Source organism: Crotalus tigris, unplaced genomic scaffold (genome assembly GCF_016545835.1).
Source record: "Crotalus tigris isolate CLP2741 ecotype Arizona unplaced genomic scaffold, ASM1654583v1 scf7180000020719.984301794:720406, whole genome shotgun sequence".
NCBI lineage: Eukaryota > Metazoa > Chordata > Lepidosauria > Squamata > Viperidae > Crotalus > Crotalus tigris.
The window spans coordinates 517339-539085 of NW_024098147.1; the positions used below are offsets into that span (position 1 = coordinate 517339).

General features: G+C 44.2%; 1 protein-coding gene across 1 annotated transcript in view; it reads left to right on the forward strand.

Annotated features, from left to right (window-relative positions):
• LOC120319387 (BPI fold-containing family B member 6-like) overlaps window positions 1-21747 on the forward strand; it is a 33354-nt gene that overhangs the window by 10382 nt on the left and 1225 nt on the right. Inside the window, exons 6-15 of the mRNA XM_039368204.1 lie at window positions 805-868; window positions 2912-2972; window positions 3945-4036; window positions 5162-5335; window positions 7420-7464; window positions 10047-10202; window positions 13085-13158; window positions 13629-13659; window positions 15832-15892; window positions 18081-18166. Of these exons, the coding sequence (XP_039224138.1) occupies window positions 805-868; window positions 2912-2972; window positions 3945-4036; window positions 5162-5335; window positions 7420-7464; window positions 10047-10202; window positions 13085-13158; window positions 13629-13659; window positions 15832-15892; window positions 18081-18166 (844 nt within the window). The remainder of the gene's footprint in view (window positions 1-804; window positions 869-2911; window positions 2973-3944; window positions 4037-5161; window positions 5336-7419; window positions 7465-10046; window positions 10203-13084; window positions 13159-13628; window positions 13660-15831; window positions 15893-18080; window positions 18167-21747) is intronic.

Genomic DNA, 21747 nt, shown 5'->3' on the forward strand with positions numbered 1-21747 from the left:
ATTAGTGTACATTCCAAGTGACAATAAAGTTATTATTCTATTCTATTCTATTCTATTCTATTCTATTTTATTCTACTCTACTCTACTCTACTCTACTCTACTCTACTCTACTCTACTCTACTCTACTCTATCCTGTCCCGTCCCGTCCCGTTCTCTATTCTATTCTATTCTATTCTATTCTATTCTATTCTATTCTATTCTATTCTATTCTATTCTATTCTATTCTATTCTATTCATACAATCCCATCGCATCCCATCGCATCCCATCCCATCGCATCCCATCCCATCCCATCCCATCCCATCCCATCCCATCCCATCCCATCCCATCCCATCCCATTCTATTCTATTCTATTCTATTCTATTCTATTAATACAATCCTTGGCTGTATAAACAGAGGCATAGAATCAAAATCACGTGAAATATTAGTACCACTTGATAAAGCTTTAGTAAAGCCACACCTGGAATCCTGCATCCAGTTTTGGTCACCATAATGTAAAAAAAAAGATGTTGAGACTCTGGAAAGAGAGCAGAGAAGAGTAACAAAGAGGATGAGGGGACTGGAGGATCAAACTTACAAGGAACAGTTGCTGGAATTGGGTCTGTCTAGTTTAACGAAGAGAAGGATGAGGGGGGACAGGATAGCTGTGTTCCAGTATCTCAGGGGCTGCCCCAAAGAAGAGGGGGGTCCACTTATGCTTCAAAGCATCAGAAAACAGGACCAGACATTCATAAATGTTGGGCTGAATTGTGGTGAAAGATTACTTGTACTTTATAATTCCTTCCATTTCTCGTCTTCTCTTTCAGCATGCTTCCCAAAATCGGGAATAAGTGTTTGGATTCTACACTCGGGACAGTCATGCCGGGTGTGGTGAGTCTGGGGGCTTTATGATGGTAGAATCACGGACCTGGAAGGATGGGGTGGAAGCCAGGGACCTCTTTGCTCCCCGTGAGTCCACCTTATCCCATAGGTTGGGCAGGAGGGCCACATTTCACATCCCATTTAGTAATTCCAGGCACGTAGTAATAGACCCTTGCTTGCAGAATTCAAGCGAACTACATTGGTAACACTTGATAAAACCTTAGTAAGGCCACACCTGGAAAGCTGCATCCAGTTTTGGCCACCACATTACAAAAAAGTTGTTGAAACTTTGGAAAAAAGTGCAGAGAAGAGCAACTAGGATGATCAGGGGACTAGAGACTAAAACATACAAAGAACGGTTGCAGGGATTGGGTATGGCCAGTCTAGAGAAAAGAAGGACTAGGGGGGACATGACAGCGGTTTTCCAGTATTTGAGGGGCTGCCCCAAAGAAGAGGGAGTCAAGCTCTTCTCCAAAGCACCTGAAGGCAGGACAAGAAGCAACGGATGAAAACTAATCAGGGAGAGAAGCAACCTGAAACTAAGGAGAAACTTGCTGACAGTGAGGACAATTAATTAGTGAAATGGCTTTCCTCCAGAGGTTGTGGGTGCTCCATCAATGGACGTTTTAAAGAAGAGGCTGGACAGCCATTTGTCTGAAGTGGTATAGGGTCTCCTGCCTGAGCAGGGGGTTGGACTAGAAGACCTCCAAGGTCCCTTCCAGCTCTGTTTTGATTGAGTTGATTGAATTGAGTTTACTTTGTTGTTTTCTGTGTATAATACAGGAATAGAATCGAATCGAATAATGAAGAATCGAATCGAATAATGAAGAATAGAATTGAATAGAATAATGAAGAATAGAACAGAATAGAATAATGAAGAATAGAACAGAATAATGAAGAATAGAATAGAATAAATAATGAAGAATAGAACAGAATAGAATAATGAAGAATAGAACAGAATAGAATAATGAAGAATAGAACAGAATAATGAAGAACAGAATAGAATGAATAATGAAGAATAGAATAGAATAGAATAGAATAGAATAGAATAGAATAGAATAGAATAGAATAGAATAGAATAGAATAATGAAGAATAGACTGGACTAGACTAGAGTAGACTAAAGTAGACTAGAGTAGAGTATAGAGTGGAGTAGAGTAGAATAGAGTATAGAGTAGAGTAAAATAGAGTAGAGTAGAGTAGACTAAAGTAGAGTATAGAGTAGAGTAGAGTAGAGAGTAGAGTATAGAGTAGAGTAGAGTAGAGTAGAGTAGAACTGGAAGGGACCTTGGAGGTCTTCTAGTCTAGCCCTCCGTTCAAGCAGGAGAACCTATACTATCTCAGACAAGTGACTGTCTAGCCTCTTCTTGCTTCTCTCCTTGATGAGTTTCCATCCGCTGTTTCTTTTCTTGCCCTCTGGTGCTTTGGAAAATAGGTTGACCCCCCCTTCTTTGTAGCAGCTCCTCAAATACTGGAAGATTGCTATCAAGTCAATCTAGTCCTTCTTTTCTCGAGAACTAGCCATATCCAAATCCTGCAACTTCATATATTTTACTCTCCAGGCCTTTAATCATCCTAGTTGCTTTTCTCTTCCCTTTTTCCCAAAGTCTCAACATCTTTTTTTTTTTTTTGGTAGTGTGTGGTGACCAAAACTGGATGCAGGACTCCAGGGGTGGCCATACTAAGGCTTTATAAAGCCTTATACTAATACATCAGAGGTTGCATCCTCTCCCCGCCTCTCTGGGGTCCACCTGCAACCACATTCCCAGGCTCCAAAAATATTGGGGGAAACTCAGTGAGTTTTAGCAGACATGTGAGGGCACATCACCCTCCAATGCTGGCTTAAAACGCTGGCTGGTGTGGTGGCATGTACGGAGGTTGAACACGGGCAGAGAAATGAGTCTGCACGGTTGTCTACAGGGTGGGATTTGTCACCCTTAGGGTCCCCACCTGCCCCCCTCCCCAGTGAAGATCTATCTCAAGCCCCATTTGATCCCAGGAACCTGCTGTTCTTGTCCAGTCATGTCTCCTTTTCTGGATCCCTTGCCTTCCAGTTGTGCCCAGCGGCTGACTTGATGATGACAAAACTAAAGGAATCATTTGACAAAATCCTGGGTGAGTGTCTTTGTTTCTGTCGGGCCTGCCACAACTCAAACCTCTAACCTGCATTCGTTGAGAAAGGTAGAACTTATTAGGGATCAAGCGTATTGTAATCGTGCAAAACCAGAACTGGGAATCGCGCACCAAAATCCATGAATTCTATTCTTCCCTCCCTTAACGGTCTCCCGTTGTAACCGTTAAGTGGACTTCAACTCCCAGAATTCCTCCGCCAGCGTGAGGGAACTAGGACCCTTTCATGACTGGTGGACTTCAACTCCCAGAATTCCTCAGCCAGGCACGAGGAATTCTGGGAGCTGAAGTCCACAAGTCATAAAAGGGCCAAGCTTGAGGACCCCTGGGCTAAAGTCACCCAACACTCCGCTTCTGGTGATTTGGCTTAGTGTCTTGTGTGAATCCTGCCACAGTGGTTTACAAGCCACAATTTATAGCTAGCGTGGACCTGGTTGCCCTATAGTCTTGCAAACACCCATTTGTGTTTTTAGCTAAGTTCTCACTGGCAGAAATACCATAGGGCAGTGGTTCTCCACCTGTGGGTTGGGACCCCATTTGGGGTCGAACGACCATTTCACAGGGGTCGCCAAACAACGCAGTCTGCCATTCCCCCCCCCCTTTTCCTTAGCTGTGCTACTCCCTTTTATTCTATTGGCTTTTGAAAGCCAATAAAATAGACTCTCTTGAATAGAGTCTAATTCTATTGGCTTTCAAAAGCCAATAGGAATTGTCCAGGATGTCTCTGCCCTGCTGAGCCTGCCAAAAGTCCCATTCTGCAAACGGTGCTGCACCAGTTGAGTAGTCCTCGACTTACGACCGGTTGAGTAGTCCTCGACTTACGATCGGTTGGGGGTCGCGGCATTAAAAAGGTTGAGAACCACTGCCATAGGGTCTTTTGGGAAGCCCAGGAGTTATATCTGGCTGGAGAAACTGCTTGATGGAACCATATTTTAATGCAATGTGTATTTTTCATAGCAAAGAAACCTATAGGGAATATTGGCTATATTGTGTACGAAGTGGCAGAAAAACCGGTTGTCTGTGCAACTGACGTCAGCCTTATTCTCAAGGTAAGAGTGGATGGATATGTTATTTATCACAACCCCAGGTTTTTTTAATGAGGATTTTATTAGTTTTTCTCTTACATACATGCATTAATTTTTCAACCCGCGTGCTGTCTGGATTCAAAAACGCTAATACATAATCAATTCCTAATCCTTGGTTCTTTCCTCTAGCCATTTGTAGAATAATTCCCAGATTTGATAGTATTGTGTTTCTTCTTTATCTTTCAGTCTCATCGGCTGAAAGTCCACGAGTCATGAGGGAGCCATCGTTCCCCCATGCCGGCTCAGGAATTCTGGGAGTTGAAGTTCACCAGTCATAAAACAGCCAAGGTTGCCTACCTCTGCCCAAATGCCTGAATTTTGATCAGGAAAAATATTTAAATATTTAAACCAGGGGTCTTCAAACTTGGCCCTTTTATGACTGGTGGACTTCAACTCCCAGAATTCCTGAGCCAGCATGGGGGAACTATGGCCCCTCATGACTCGTGGACTTCAACTCCCAGAATTCCTGAGCCAGCATGGGGGAACTATGGCTCCCTCATGACTCGTGGACTTCAACTCCCAGAATTCCTGAGCCAGCATGGCTCAGCTTGGAAACCTCTCCCTTTTCCCTCAGCATGGCTGGCTCAGGAATTCTGGGAGTTGAAGTCCACCAGTCATGAGGGAGCCATAGTTCCCCCATGATGGCTCAGGCATTCTGGGAGTTGAAGTTCACCAGTCATAAAAGAGCCGAGGTCGCCTCCCCCTGTGTTAGATGGTCTCGGGATTGTGGAAGCCAGACCATCAAAGGCACCAGGTCAAATGTCCCCTAGCCACAAGCCGGTGTCCCAAAACCTACTCCCCCTACCCCAAAGCTTACCCTCCGTGGCAAGAGGTAGAGAGGCAATAAACAGACTTGCGCAGGGATGAGATTCCGGCTCCTTTACCAGCCACCAACGTAGGACTGCCCGGCGGACTTTGGTCTGAGGTGGAGGGCCGGTGCCCAGGATGAAACTGGAAGGAGGGAGGGGATGTCCAGGACCAGGGCCACGTTGGGGACAAGCCCGGCCCCCGTCCGATCCGGGGTGTCCTTGGGGGCGTTTCAGTTGCTTTTGAAACCATGACGCTGGTCTTTGTGCTTCCTTTGTCCAGATTAAAATAGAAAAGAAAAACGGGGAAGCAATACCGTTCGAATGTGATCCGCTCCCCGACGACCTGCCCACCAAAGAAGGGAAAACGGCTTCTTTCTTTCTGCCCTCCAGTGCGATCGATGCTCTGATGATCTTGTACCAGGAGCACCTCATAACCCTGCTCACCAAAGTGAAGGTGACGGAAGGAGCCCTTCGCGCATTCTGGATGGAAAGGGCCCCGCCGGGTTCCCTGGTGTGGGGCAGCCCCCTCCCAGCCTTGGGCTGTTGGGAGGTTGAGTCTCCCTTTGGGCTTCAGGAGACCAAACCAGAAAGGAAGGGAAGGAGGGAGAGAGGAAGTTGGATCTTCAGGAGAGAAGGAAGGAAAGAAGGAAGGAAGGAAGGAAGGAACGAAGGAACGAAGGAACGAAGGAAGGGGAAGGGAAGGGAAGGAAGGAGAGAGGGAGGAAGTTGGATTTTTAGGAAAGAAGGAAGGAAGGAAGGAAGGAAGGAAGGGAAGGAAGGAGGGAGGGAGGGAGGAAGTGAGGGAGGAAGTGAAAAAGGAGGGAAGGAGAAACGAAGGAAGGGAGAAAGGGAGGGAGGAAGGAAGTTTGATCTTCAGGAGAGAAGGAAGGAGGGAAAGGGAAGAATGGAGGGAGGGATGGAGGAAGGAAGGAAGGAAGGGAGGGAGGAAGTTTGATCTTCAGGAGAAGGAAGGAAGGAAGGAAAGGGAAAATGGAGGGAGGGCGGGGAAGGCAGGGAAGGGAAAAGAAAGGGAAGGGAAGGGAAGGAGGGAGGGAGGAAGTTGGATCTTCAGGAGATAAGGAAGGAAGGAAGGGGAAGGGACGGAAGGAAGGAGGGAGGGAAGAAGGGAGGGAGGAAGGGAAAAAGGAGAGAGGAAGAAATGAAGGAAGGGAGAAAGGGAGGGAGGGAGGAAGTTTGATCTTCAGGGAAGAAGGAAGGAAGAAAAGAAGGAAGGAAGGAAGGAAGAATGGAGGGAGGGAGGGAGGGAGGGAGGGAGGGAGGAAGAAAGGGTAGGAGGAAGTTTGATCTTCAGGAGAGAAGGAAGGAAGGGAGGGAGGGAGGAAGGAAGGGAGGGAGAAAGGGAGGAAGAGGGAGGGAAGGAAGGAAGGGAGAAAGGGAGAGAGGGAGGAAGGGAGGGAGGAAGGGAGGGAAGGAAGGAACGGAGGAAGGGAGGAAGGGAGGAGGAGGAGGGTGGAAGGAAGGAGGAGAGGGAGGGAGGGAGGGAGGAGGGAGGGAAGAGAGGGAGAAAGGGAGGAGAGGGAGGGAGGGAAGGGAGGGAGGGAGGGAGGGAGGAAGGGAGAGAGGGAGGAAAGGAGGGAGGGAGGGAAGGAAGGAAAGGAGGAAGGGAGGAAGGAAGGAGGGAGGGAGGGGGGAAGGAAGGGAGGGAGGGAGGAAGGGAGGGAAGGAAGGAAAGGAGGAAGGGAGGAAGGGAGGAGGGAGGGAGGGGGAAGGAAGGGAGAGAGGGAGGGAGGAAGGAGGGAGGAAGGGAGGGAGGGAGGGAGGGAGGGAGGGAGGGAGGAAGGAAGGATTGGCAGACAAGAGTATGGAAACGTCTCCAGCCAACCCTTCTCCGCCCTGAGACCAGAGGGATCTCCTTTTAATTCAGAGAGATTAAGATTAAGTTCCTGGTGGAACCCTGAAATGAAGATTTTACCTTTACTAATGCAGGCAATCCTCGGCTCACAGCAGTTCGCTCAGTGACCGTTTGAAGTTGCAATGGCACTGAGGATCCTTTTTCACCCTTGCGACCGTTGCAGCCTCCCCAGGGTCAAAATTCAGGCGCCTCGGCAACTGACCCCTATTCATGACGGTTTTGCAGCATCCCGGAGCGGGTGCCGTGATCCCCTTCTGTGGCCGTCTGACAAGCAAAGTCAAGGGAGGGAGCCAGATTCACTTAACGACCGGGTTACTAATTTGACAGCTGCAGCGATTTGCTTAACAATGGTGGCGAGAAAGGGAGTAAAATGGGGCAAAGCTCCCTTAGCAAATGTCTCATTTACCAACAGAGATCTTGGGCTGAACTGTGTCGTAAGTCGAGGACTGCCTGTAACGGCAGGTCTTTCACCCATCCAGATTTTGAGGAAAGGAACGGGTGCGTCGGTGACACCCAGTTGCCGAGGTCACTTTGTTCCTGGTTGATTATTATGTGAAATAAGCCTTGCCTTCCATGGGGTTCAAGGTCATTGCTTGCAATTCTTGCCTGCTTTTTGCTACTGATGTATTTATCTCCTTTTTTTCGTCTCTCTCTCTTTTGCTTAGGGTTCCGTCCCGACCTCCAACCAGCTCAGAAAAATGTTGCCAGACGTAAGTTCCTCCTGCTTTTGGGATCGTGGTGGGTGGCCTCAGCTAAGCAGCTGGCTTGGCTGTCCAGGAGGTCCTCCTGAGAAATGAGAACTTCTTCTCTCTTGGAGCTGCTGAAACATTCTGTGTGCAGAAGCAGATCTGATCTGGGCAGGGATTCCGCAGCAGATTTTATTCCTAGATCAAGGAAGGAGTTAGTTTTATGGGAAACAGATAGATGGATGGATGGATAGATAGATAGATAGATAGATAGATAGATAGATAGATAGATAGATAGACAGACAGACAGACAGACAGACAGACAGACAGACAGATAGATGGATACAGATAGATATATAGATGATAGATAATGATAGATAAATATAGATGATAGATACAGTAGACAGATGTAAGATAGATAGATACAGATAGATAGATAATAGATAATGATAGATTAGATGATAAATATAGATAGATAGATAGATAGATAGATAGATAGATAGATAGATAGATAGACAGATAGACAGATAGATAGGATACAGATAGATATATAGATGATAGATAATGATAGATAAATATAGATGATAGATACAGTAGATTGATAGATAGACAGACAGACAGATATAAGATAGATAGATACAGATAGATAATAGATAATGATAGATAGATTAGATAGATAGATAGATAGATAGATAGATAGATAGATAGATAGGAAATAGATGATAGGTGAAAGATTGAGATAGAGATATAAATATAAACAGATAGATATAGATATAGATAGATACATAGATACATAGATATGGATAGATACAGATAGATGATAGATAGATACAGATAGATACAAAGATAGATAGATAGATAGATAGATAGATAGATAGATAGATAGATAGATAGATAGACACAGACAGATAGATAGATGGATACAGATAGATATATAGATAATGGATAATGATAGATAAACATAGATGATAGATACAGTAGATAGATAGACAGACAGACAGATATAAGATAGATAGATACAGATAGATAGATAATAGATAATAATAGATTAGATGATAAATATAGATAGATAGATAGATAGATAGATAGATAGACAGATAGACAGATAGATAGATGGATACAGATAGATATATAGATGATAGATAATGATAGATAAATATAGATGATAGATACAGTAGACTGATAGACAGACAGATATGATAGATAGATACAGATAGATAATAGATAATGATAGATAGATTAGATGATAAATAGAGATAGATAGATAGATAGATAGATAGATAGGAAATAGATGATAGGTGAAAGATTGAGATAGAGATATAAATATAAACAGATAGATAGAGATATAGATAGATACATAGATAGATAGATACGGATAGATACAGATAGATACAAAGATAGATAGATAGATAGATAGATAGATAGATAGATAGATAGATAGATAGATAGATAGACGGACAGACAGACAGACAGACAGACAGACAGACAGATAGATAGACAGATAGATGGATACAGATAGATATATAGATGATAGATAATGATAGATAAATATAGATGATAGATACAGTAGATTGATAGATAGAGAGACAGACAGATATAAGATAGATAGATACAGATAGATAATAGATAATGATAGATAGATTAGATGATAGAGATAGATAGATAGATAGATAGATAGATAGATAGATAGATAGACAGACAGATAGATAGATAGACAGACAGACAGACAGACAGATAGATAGATGGATACAGATAGATATATAGATAATGGATAATGATAGATAAATATAGATGATAGATACAGTAGATAGATAGACAGACAGACAGATATAAGATAGATAGATACAGATAGATAGATAATAGATAATGATAGATTAGATGATAAATATAGATAGATAGATAGATAGATAGATAGATAGATAGATAGACAGATAGATAGATAGATGGATACAGATAGATATATAGATGATAGATAATGATAGATAAATATAGATGATAGATACAGTAGACTGATAGATAGACAGACAGATATAAGATATATAGATACAGATAGATAATAGATAATGATAGATAGATTAGATGATAAATAGAGATAGATAGATAGATAGATAGATAGATAGATAGATAGATAGATAGATAGATAGATAGATAGATGGATAGATAGGAAATAGATGATAGGTGAAAGATTGAGATAGAGATATAAATATAAACAGATAGATATAGATAGATACATAGATAGATAGATACGGATAGATACAGATAGATAGATGATAGATAGATACAGATAGATACAAAGATAGATAGATAGATAGATAGAGATAGATACAGATAGATACAAATAGATAGATAATGATAGATATGATAGATGATAGATATATAGATAGATACAGAGATATATAGATAACAGACAGATAGGTAGATAGATAGATAGATAGATAGATAGATAGATAGATAGATAGATAGATAGATAGATAGATAGATATAGATGATAAATAGGTAGACAGGAAAGACAAGATGAGCGTCAGGTGGGGGCTTCCCCTTGTTGTGCGGTCATTGTTCATGTTCTGGGTTTAAATGTTTTTTTTTTCCCCCTCCATTTTATCCAGGCTGGTCTGCCTGCTGGGAAAAAGCTGAAAATTCAACTTACTCACAGAGAACACCCCCTGGTTTCCATGTCGTCTACTGGCCACACCATAACAACTCGTATCCAGGCTTCGTTCTTGGATGTTAAACGTGGCAACGAGCTGCTCTCCATCCAGATGGTAAATCTTCTTTTCATCTGCACCCCTTGACCAGAGGCCAAAAGTCTTAATCTGCTTACAAATCCTCACCTTCCAGAATTAATCTTTATGTGAAGAAACTCCTGTTAAGGCAGGCATGAATTGTGGCCCAGTTTGAACACACCCAAGTGTATCTCTCCCTCAAGGCTGCGTCACGAAGACTTTCAGGGGCCTAGAGAGAGAATTAGGGGGTGTCTGTTTAACTCTCTCCCAAGGATGGTTCCCCAGTCTGGAGGAACTGAGCCCACAGCTCCAGAATTAGCCAGCCAGGAGGGCCACCCGTTTGTGCGGGTGAATAGAACAGAACAGAACAGAACAGAATACAATAGAATAATGGGATAGAATAGAACATAGAATAAATAGACTAGAACAGAACATAGAATAGAATAGAACATAGAATAAATAGAACATAGAATAGAATTTAGAACATAATAGAATATAGAATAGAATAGAATATAAAATATAGAATATTGAATAAATAGAATAGAATAGAACCTAAAACAGAATAGAATAGAACCTAGAATAGAATCTAGAATAGAATAGAATCTAGAATAGAATACAACATAGAATAAATAGAATATAGAATATAGAACATAGAATAGAATATAGAACATAGAATAGAATATAGAACATAATAGAATAGAATATAGAACATAGAATAAAAAATAGAACATAATAGAATAGAATATAGAACATAATAGAATAGAATATAGAATATAGAACAGAATAGAATAGAATAGAACATAGAATAGAACATAGAACAGAACATAGAATAGAATATAGAACATAATAGAATAGAATGTAGAACACAATAGAATATAGAACAGAACAGAACAGAATAGAACTGGAAGGGACCTTAGAGGTCCTCTAATCCAGCCCCCTGCTCAAGCAGGAGAACCTATACCATCTCACAAAGTGGCTGTCCAGTCTCTTCTTGAAAACCTTCAGTGACGGAGTGCCCAGACCCTGAACCTCATCTTGAGGATGTTTACGGCCTGAAATGTTGTGCTTGTAATAATGTTGTTTAGCCTAGAAAGCTGTCCAAAGCCTGAGAACTTAGCTAAGTCCAGAGCCAGGGGAAAAAAAGGATGGTTTGAAAATGCAAATCTGGAGAAATGTTACGTAGAAGCAGATGGAGGTAATTAAAACCACCACAATGAGAATTAATTTCTGAGGGCAGAGGAGAACTTTTCTACCCTAGAGCAACTTAGTAGGAAGGGAAGGTGAGGAGGAAGGAAGGAAGGAAGGAAGGAAGGAAGGAAGGAAGGAAGGAAGGAAGGGAAGAAGAAGGAAAGGGGAGAAGGAGGGAGGGAAGAAGAAAGAAAGGAAGGAAGGAAAGAAGAAGGGAAAGTGAAAGGGAGAGGGGGAGGGAGGGAAGAAAGAAACAAGGAAGAAGGGAAAGTGGGAAGGAAGGGAGGGAGGGAGGAAGGAAGGAAGGAAAGAAAAGAAGGGAGGGAGGGAGGAAGAAAGGAAAGTGGGAAAGAAGGAAGGAGGGAAGGAAGGGAGAGAAGGAAGGAGGGAGGAAGGAAGGAAAGAAGGAAGGAAGGAAAGAGAAGAGGGGAGGGAGGGAGGAAGAAGGGAATGGGAAGGAAGGGAGGGAGGGAGGGAGGGAGGAAGAAGGAAGGAAAGAGAAGAGGGGAAGGAGGGAGGAAGAAGGGAATGGGAAGGAAGGATGGGAGGGAAGGAGGGAGGAAGGAAGGAAGGAAAGAGAAGAGGGGAGGGAGGGAGGGAGGAAGGGAAAGTGGGAAGGGAGGGAGGGAGGAAGGAAGGAAGAAGGAAGGGAAAGAAAGAAGGGAAGGAGGGAGGGAGGGAGGGAGGAAGGGAAAGTGGGAAGGGAGGGAGGGAACGAGGGAGGAAGGAGGGAAGGAAGGGAGGGGGGAAAGTGGGAAAGAAGGGAGGGAGGGAGGAAGGAAGGAAGGAAAGAGAAGAAGGGAGGGAGGGAGGAAGGGAAAGTGGGAAGGAAGGAAGGGAGGGAGGAAGGAAGGAAGGAAAGAAAGGAGGGAGGGAGGGAGAAGGGAAAGTGGGAAGGGAGGGAGGGAACGAGGGAGGGAGGAAGGAAGAAGGGAAGGGAGAGAGGGAAAGAGGGTGGAAGGAAGAAGGAAGGAAGGAAAAAGGAGGGAGGAAGAAGGGAAAGAGGGTAGGAAGGAAGGGAGGGAGGAAGGAAGAAAAGAAGGAAGGGAAAAAAGAAGGGAAGGAGGGAGGGAGGAAGGGAAAGTGGAAAGGAAGAAAGGAAAGGAGGAAGGAGGAAGGATGAAAGAAGAAGGAAGGGAGGCAGGAAGATGAGGAGAAAGAAGGGAAGGTGAAAGGGAAGGAAGGAAGTTAGAAGGGGAAGTGGAAGGGAAGGAAGGAAGGAAAGAAAGGGAGGCAGGAATATGAGGAAGATGAGGAGAAGGAAGAAGGTCAGGTGAAAGGGAGGGAAGGAGGGAAGTTAGAAGGGGAAGTGGAAGGGAAGGAAGGAAGAAGGAAGGAAAAAAGAAGGAGGGAGGGAGGGAGGAAGAAGGGAAAGTGGGAAGGGAGGGAGGGAGGAAGGAAGAACGAAGGAAGGAAGGAAAGAAAGAAGGAGGGAGGGAAGAAGAAGACGAGGTGGAAAGAAGAAGGGAAGGAGGGAGGAAGAAGGGAAAGTGGAGAAGAAGAAAGGAAAGGAAGAAAGGAAAGAAGGAAGGCAGAAGGACAAAAGAAGAAGGAAGGGAGGCAGGAAGATGAGGAAGATCAGGAGAAAGAAGAAGCGAAGGCGAAAGGGAGGGAAGAAAGAAGGAGGGAAGGAAGGAAGGGAAGGAAAGGAAATGTAAGTCTCCTCCTGGACGGGAGACCTTGCTAGACCTCTCAGGCCCTCCGCCGCCTTCTTCCTCTTCTCTCCCTGGCAGGTCCACGAATGCAGCGCCCTTGTTTCCATCAAACAGGAACTGATGGCCATCTCGCTGAAAGCCGGGTCGTGCAGGTACACCCTCTCCTTGCTCCCGAGACCCCTACCCGAAGCAGGTGACCTGGGGGGGGGCTGGATGGGGCAGGGGGCTGCTCAGAGCTGCAGGCTGCTTCCCCAAATGAGCTTTAAACTGAGCCCGGAGATCCCTTCCGGATCGGTTATTCTCCGGGCAGGCTGTCAACGCCGCTCCCGTTGGACGCTCTTGCTTGGACAACGGCGACGCAACCTCTTTCTTTCTGATGCTTTGCTCTTAGAATTAGAGAGGGACGTGATGGGAGTTAGTTAGACAGAACCATATCGTACTGTCACCACCACCACTCCCCTGCTGGCTGTCATCTGGGCCTTTCTGACCATGACTCGTAGATCTGTCTGGAAGCAAACGGATGCTGGTTTGTCCGTAGCTGGGGAAGGCAAGACCACTGAGGGGGACGTGGCGAAAAATGCAAAATGTTTACCTTCTCTCCTCCTTCTTCTCCTTCTTACAGGACAACGGAGATTTCTTCCCCTGCTGGAGATGTAAGCCCGAAGCCGTTTTAGGATACTGGGGGGTGTCACACATTTAAGAGGGGCCTTATCCACCCCAGGGGGGATGCGTTACTTTGGGCCGAGACCGGGAGACGAATTCATAACTGAATGAGTCCTTTTGCTCCCTCCTGAATTGTTGGTCTGAAATGGTACAGGGTTTCCTGCCTGAGCAGGGGGTTGGACTAAATGACCTCCGAGGTCCCTTCCCACTTTATTATTATTATTATTATTATTAGACATTTGCAAAGAGATGCAAGCATCCTCTGCGTAGCTGGGAACTCTGAAGGACAGCGTGACGAGAAATAATATCCGGTTTATTCCATACAGATGTCAACAAACTAAAAGGAGTCCTTGACTTACGACAGTTTGTTTAGTGACCGTTCAAATTTGCAAAAACAAAACAAAACAAAACAAAAAAAACCAAACCCGAACCAGGACCGTTTTTCACATTGATGACCTCCCTGTTGAGGACATGGTCAAAATTCGGACGCTTGACGACTGACTCGTATTTATGACGGTCGCAGCATTTTGGGAGTCACGCGATCCCTTTTTGCGACTTTCCAACAAGGAAAGTCCACTGGGGGGGGGACCCAGATTCACTTAAGGACCGGGTGACTCGCTTATCAACTGCAGTGGTTTCAGTTAACAACGGAGGCAAGGAAGGTCATAAAATGGGGTTCATTTAGGATCATAAAATAACGAAGCGGGAAGGGACCCTGGAGGTCGTCTAGTCCAACCTCAAACTCAAGCAGCAGACCCTTACAGAATCATTGAATAACAGAGCTGGAAGGGACCTTGAAGGTCATCTAGTCTGTCCCTCTGCCGAAGGAGGAGACCCTTACCGAATCATAGAATAACAGAGTTGAAAGTGTCTTGGAGGACATCTAGTCCAGCCCACCACACACACACACACCGCCTCTCCAAAGTCCCACAATCCAAATTTGGGACCAAATGTCTCGCTTAGCGAAAGAAATGTTGCACTGAATTGTGGTCGTAAGTCAAGGACTCACCTGGATTTTATTCCTCTTTTTTTATCCATTGCTTTATTTGTTTGATGATCCATTGGCTTGTTCTCCAGCAGCCCCCAATTTCAAAAAAAGGGTCAGGAAACCAGGGCCCTCTACTCTCTGGCTACTATAGGCTGCTCTCCGAGGAGTAAACAGGCCCCGATCCCAACTTTGGGATGCTAAAATTTCCCTATTTTGGGGGGGAAATTCTAGCCCCACTGCTGCAGTCATGGGAATTAACAACAACAACAACAATAATAATATCCCAGACTTAACAATTGTCGATAAGAAAGATAAAAAAGTCTGGATAGTGGACATGGCAGTGCCTGGAGATAGCAGAATAGACGAGAAAGAACTGGAGAAGATAACAAAATACAAAGACCTACAAATAGAAATAGAAAGACTGTGGCAAAAGCAAGCAAGGGTAGTACCAATAGTCATAGGCGCCTTGGTGCAATCCCAAAACAACTGGAGCACCACTTGAACACCATTGGCATTGACAAATTCGCTATTAGTCAATTGCAAAAGGCAGCCTTATTAGGAACTGCTTCCATCCTGCGACGATATCTGTAATCCCATCAAACATCCACATCTGCCTATCCCAGGTCCTGGGTAAGGACTCGATAGGTAGACAAAATGCCAAATCCAGTCTGAACATCTGGCTGACTGTGCGATGATCCATAATAATAATAATAATAAAGTTGGAAGGGACCTTGGAGGTCATGTAGTCCAACTCCCTGCTCAGGCAGGAAACCCTATACCATTTCGGACAAATGGCTGTCCAGTCTCTTCCTAAAAACCTCCAGTGTTGGAGCATTCACAACTTCTGGAGGACTAGTTAATTGTTCTGTCAGGAAATTCCTCCTTAGTTCCAGGTTGCTTCTCTCTTTGGTTAGTTCGGATCCATTGCGTCTTGTCCTGCCTTCAGGCACTTTGGAGAAGAGCTTGACTCCCTCTTCTTTGGGGCAGCCCCTGAGATACTGAAACCCTGCTATCATGTCCCCCCTTCTCTTCGTTAAACTAGACAGACCCAATTCCAGCAACCGTTCCTTATGTTTTAGCCTCCAGTCTCCTGATCATCTTTGTTGCTCTTCTCTGCACTCTTTCCCGATGTCCTCTTGCTCCACTTTTGACTCCTTCCTTCTCGCTATTGTAGGTCTCAGCAGCAAAGAAATACATGGAAACCGTCATGGACGCTGGGATCCCAAACATGAATGGTAAGGGCTTGTCGGGTGGGCAGGTTGTGGTAGCTCCCGGGTGGGGGGGGGAACCATTCCTCTCTTCCCTCTCTCCATCCCTTCCTTCCTCCCATTTCCTTCCTTCCTTTTCTCCTTCCTTTCCCCCTCCCTCCTTTTCTCCTTCCCCTTTACTTCCTTCTTTCCTTTCTCCCTTCCCTTTCCTCTCTCTATCCATTCTTTCCTCCCTCCTGTTTCCTTACTGCTTTTTCCTCCCTCCCTCCCTCCCTCCCTTCCTCCCTCCCTTCCTTCCTCTCTTCCTCCCTCCCTCCCTCCCTTCCTTTCTCCCTTCCTCCCTCCCTCCCTTCTTTCCTCCCTTCCTCCCTCCCTTCCTTCCTCCCTCCCTTCCTCACTCCCTCCCTCCCTTCCGCCCTTCCTTCCTTCTTTCCTTCTTCCCTCCTTCTCTTCCTTCCTTCCTTCCTTCCTTCCTTCCTCCCTCCCTCCCTCCTTCTCTTCCTCTTCTTTTTCCTTTTCCTTCCTCTGAGCCCTGGTGGTGCAGTGCTCAGATGTGGCATTGCAGGCAAACTCTGCCCACAGCCTGTAGTTCAACTCTGATCATTTCAAGGTTCATTCAGCCTTCAAACCTCTCCCTTTCGTTTTCCTAGCCACAAGACTATCCTGTGTAGAATCAAAATGCAGGAGTTGGAAGGGACCTTGGAGGTCACCTAGACCAACTCCCTGCTCAGGCAGGAAACCCTTACAGAATTACAAAATAACAGAGTTGGAAGGGATCTCGGAGGTCATCTAGTCCAACCCCAACGTCTATATATATATATATATATATATATATATATATATATATATATATATATATATATATATATACGAACACCAGGAAGTTATAAAACTATAAAAAGTTTTAATAAAACCAAGCTTTCGCTGGCATCTGCCAGCATTATCAGGGTAGTCTCCAGTCGATGGGAGAAGCTATTTATAAGTGTGGCGTTCTTTGCGCCCGGCTTCTTGACCTCGTCATGGGTCCCAGCCAATCCACCTGCGTTTTGATCGTAGTTTCTGTAAATAGCTTCTCCCATCGACTGGAGACTACCCTGATGATGCTGGCAGATGCCAGCGAAAGCTTGGTTTTATTCTGGTTTTATTAAAACTTTTTATAGTTTTATAACTTCCTGGTGTTCGTATATTTTATTGTTTAATATGACTCTACCCAGGAATCACGGTTTTGTTTTTAATATTCTTAATAATATATATATATACACGTCTTCGGCTGTTCGGGTTTTCTCCCGCGTAAAATTGGAAGTGTCTTGGCGACATTTCAAATACAAACACCCGCGAAAACCTCAGAAAACATATATATATATGTCTTTATATATATATGCAGGAAGTTTTTCAGACAGATGTCTAATTGATTACACCTTGACATTTTTTTAACTGCTATACTGCAGTTTTACTTTTTACAATCTCTTTTGCCTTGCAGCCTCCAACTAGGGGCGTTAAGCAGGCTCAAGTCACAACTTTGTCAGAAAAAGAAATTTGGAGATATATATATATATATGTAGGTCTTTGGTTGTTCGGGTTTTCTCCCGCGTAAAATTGGAAGTGTCTTGGTGACGTTTCGACGAAGTCCCATTCGTCATCTTCAGGCTGGTGCTTTCAGCTTCGTGCTTCGAGGAGCATGAAGCTGAAAGCACCAGCCCGAAGATGTTGAATGGGACTTCGTCGAAACGTCGCCAAGACACTTCCAATTTTACGCGGGAGAAAACCCGAACAACCAAAGACCTACTACATACATACATACATACATACATACATACATACATACATACATATATATATATATATATATATATGTCCTTAATGGTTATAAAAATACGAATCCCGGGCATATTTGTTCAATGATGCAATCTTCGATCTCCGGGAAGAGTATACTCCAGTTATTTATTGTTAAAACCACATTTAAAACAATAAAAACAGTTATATACAAAAATTAAAACAACTTAGCTTTCGCTGGTCCTCTGCCAGCGTCCTCAGAGTGGGGCTTAGGGGGTGGGAAGTTCTTTTTATCCCCTTGCTGATCCAATTGCCTATTCATTGCCCTCGTGACAGGGCCACTCTTTCTGATTGCCTGTGACAACCTTGCCTGTTCCGCCCTCTTTTATATATATATAAAAAGAGAGAGAGATGGATCCAGCGGCCGTTTCTTCTCTTCCAGGTGTGCTGAGTAAAAATCCGGTGCCTTTTCCGAGCCTCATCAACGTCACAAACACTCCAGATGACGCCGAATTCATTTTTGGGGACGTGAGTAGATGCAAACTCGTAGGCTTGTGCCCGTCCTCCACGACTTACAACAGGCTCCTTTTAAAGTTACAATGGCCCTGGCAAAAAAGGAACTTCTGACCGTCGTCATCTTGACCACTGCTGCAGTCTCTGCCCCGGGGTCAGGTGATCCAAATTCAGACGCCGGGCAACTGACTCGTCTTTGTGACGGTGGCCGTGTTCCCTGGGCTCCTGGGGTCCCCTTCTGGCGAGCAAAGTCCACGGGGAAGCCAGAGTCCCTTAACAACTGGGCTACTCACTGAAGCGCCGCAGCGATTCATTTAACGACGCTGCCGAGAAAAATGGCTCTGGGGATGCACCGTCCTGCGGGTCACCGTTCTCCCAGAGCTGCTTGTTCACGAGGCAACGCGGACTTTCCTGTTTTCTCGTTCTTCTTCTTTTTGTCTTCGGAGGAAAGACAAGGAAGTCCTCGTGAAGAAGCATCCTTGGGACGCGGCGAGAAAAGTCGTAAAAACGGGGCCAGATCCCCTTAACCACGGCCTCGCTTAGCGACCCAAACTTTGGACCCAAGGGTGGGTTGTAACTCAAGGGGTATCTATCTGTATTGGGGTTGAAGAAGGGCTGTGTCAGACCCTCCCCGGTCTCATCCCTTGGGAAAGAAAGACCTTCGACTCCCTTTGGATGAAGTACAATAATTGATGATTGATGATTGATAATAGTTAATAGTTAGCAATTAATAGTTAATAGTTAGCAATTAATCGTTAATAATTAAAAGTTAATAGCTAATAGTTAGCAATTAATAGTTAATAGTTAATGATTAATAGTTAATAGTTAGCAATTAATAGCTAATAATTAATCATTAATAATCAACCATTAATAATTGATGATTGATGATTAATATTAATGATTGATGATTCATGGTTCATGGTTCATGATTCATGATTGATAATTGATAATGATAATAATAATAACAATAATAATTGGAAAAGATAACATAGAAATAGAAATAGAAAGACTGTGGCAAAGGCAAGCACGTACCAATAGTCATCCCATTGGCATTGACACATTTGCCATCAGTCAATTGCAAAAGGCAGCCTTACTAGGCAACAGCTTCCATACTGCCCTCCCCCCCCCCAAACACCCCAACAGGGGTTCAAAAAGTGTAGATGCCACCTTAGTCCATTTAGTCAGTGAGTTCCAAGATAGCAGTTAGTTGGGCCATTCAAGGAAGAGAACAAAATAGAATAGAATAGAATAGAATAGAATAGAATAGAATAGAATAGAATAGAATAGAATAGAATAGAATAGAATAGAGAGACTGTAGAATAAAAAAGACTGTAGAATAGAATAGAAAATATAGAATAGAATAGAATGTAGACTAGATTGTAAAATAGATTAGATTAGATTAGAATAGAAAATATAGAATAGAATAGAATAGAATAGAATAGAATAGAATAGAAAATATAGAATAGAATAGAATAGAATAGAATATAGAATAGATTGTAGAATAGATTAGATTAGAATAGTAGAATAGAATAGAATAGACTAGACTAGACTAGACTAGACTAGAATAGAATAGAATAGAATAGAATAGAATAGAATAGAATAGAATAGAATAGACAGACTGAAGAATAGAATAGACTGTAGAATAGAATAGAAAATATAGAATAGAATAGAATGTAGACTAGATTGTAAAATAGATTAGATTAGATTAGAATAGAAAATAGAGAATAGAATAGAATAGAATAGAATAGAATAGAATAGAATAGAATAGAAATACAGAATAGAATAAAATACAGAATAGAAAGAAATAGAATAGAAATACAGAACAGAATTGAATAGAAATAGAAATAGAATAGAATAGAAATACAGAAGAGAAGAGAAGAGAAGAGAGAATGAATAGAAAGAGAAGAGAGAAAGAATAGAGAAGAGAAGAGTAGAGAAAGAATAGAATAGAATAGAATAAGAATAGAATAGAATAGAATAGAATAGAAATACAGAATAGAATAGAATAGAATAGAATAGAACAGAACAGAATGGAACAGAACAGAGATGGAAGGGACATTGGAGGTCTTCTAGTCCAGCCTTCAACCAGCTGATTCTGAGTGTGAGAAGTGACACGGATATGGGAAGTCCTTGACTTACGTCCACAACTGAGTTTTATCACTTCCATTACTGAGTGGGACATTTGTTAAGTGAACGTTTTGCCCCATTTTACGACCTTCCTTCCCACCGTTGTGATGTGAATCGCTGCAGCTGTTAAGCCACACGCTTGTTCAGCGAATCTGGGTTGACTTTGCTTGTCGGAAGGTCGCCAAAGGGGATCTCCGTTGCCAACCATCCCAATTTTGATCACGTGACCCTGGGGACGCTGCAACAGCCGCGAAGCATGCAAAATGGCCGTAAGCCCATTTTTCAGCGCGGTTGTAACTTCAAACAGTCACCAAACAAATGATGGTAAGTCGAGGGAGAGGCGTAGGGTGGCTTCCTGAATGACGCGAACGAACCTAAGAACGGGGAATGCACACACAGGTGTGTAAGACACACAACTCTTCCCAGCTGGGTCTGACAAGTCCCCCAAGGATCAAAGAGGATCCTCAGTTTGCAAACATCCACGAATTCCTCTTGAAATCCGTCCTGAGGTGAGGATGCTGAGGACACTTCCGGCCAGAAGTCTTCCCTTGTCTCCTGACGGGTGGCCAAGGTGGAGATTCGCACCCAAAACAATGGGATGCCAGGGGGATCCTCCGCTAGCCTTGAAGCGCTGGTCCTTTCCAGAAGTGTTGGAAGGGGTGGCGACGGGAGTAGACTCAACCTTTCTGGAGGCCAGGAGATGGGAGAGGACACAGAGGTCACCAGAATGAGCAGTTACGAAGCTCTCGCCTCAGCCCCAAACCTTCACATTTTAGACCAGATTCCAAGCAATGAAGCTGGGGGTCCTGGGCAGTTCTCCAACTGACCTTCTGGCTCACCAGAATATCCGAGTTGGAAGGGACCTCGGCAGTATTTCAGCATCTGAGGGGCTTCCCCCAAGAAGAAGAGGTCAACCTATTCTCCAAAGCCCCAGAGGGCAGGACGAGAAGCAACGGATGGAAACTGACCAAAGGGAGAAGCAACCTGGAATTAAGGAGACACTTCCTGACAGTGAGGACAATCAACCAGTGGAACAGAGGTTGCCCTCAGAAATCGTGGGCGCTCCGTCACTGGAAGCCTTTAAGAAGAGACTAGACCAGACATGTCACACTTGCGACGTCATGTGATGTCGTGCAACGTATCGGGACTTCTCCCCCATTGCCAGCGATGGGGTGGGTGCCATTTCCTGGTGATGCGTCCGGCCTGCTGGCCGGCAGTTTGACACCCCTGGACTAGACAGTCACTTGTCTGAAATGGTTTAGGTTCTCCTGCTTCAGGGGGCTGGACTAGAAGACCTCCACGATCCCTTCTAGCTCTGTTCTAGTCAGGTCTTCTAGTAGTCCAGTCCCTGCTCAGGCAGGAAACCCTATACCATTTCAGACAAAGGGCTGTCCAGTCTCTTCTTAAAAGCTTCCAGTGTTGGAGCATTTACTGCTTCTGGAGGCAGGTAGTTCCACTGGTTAATTGTT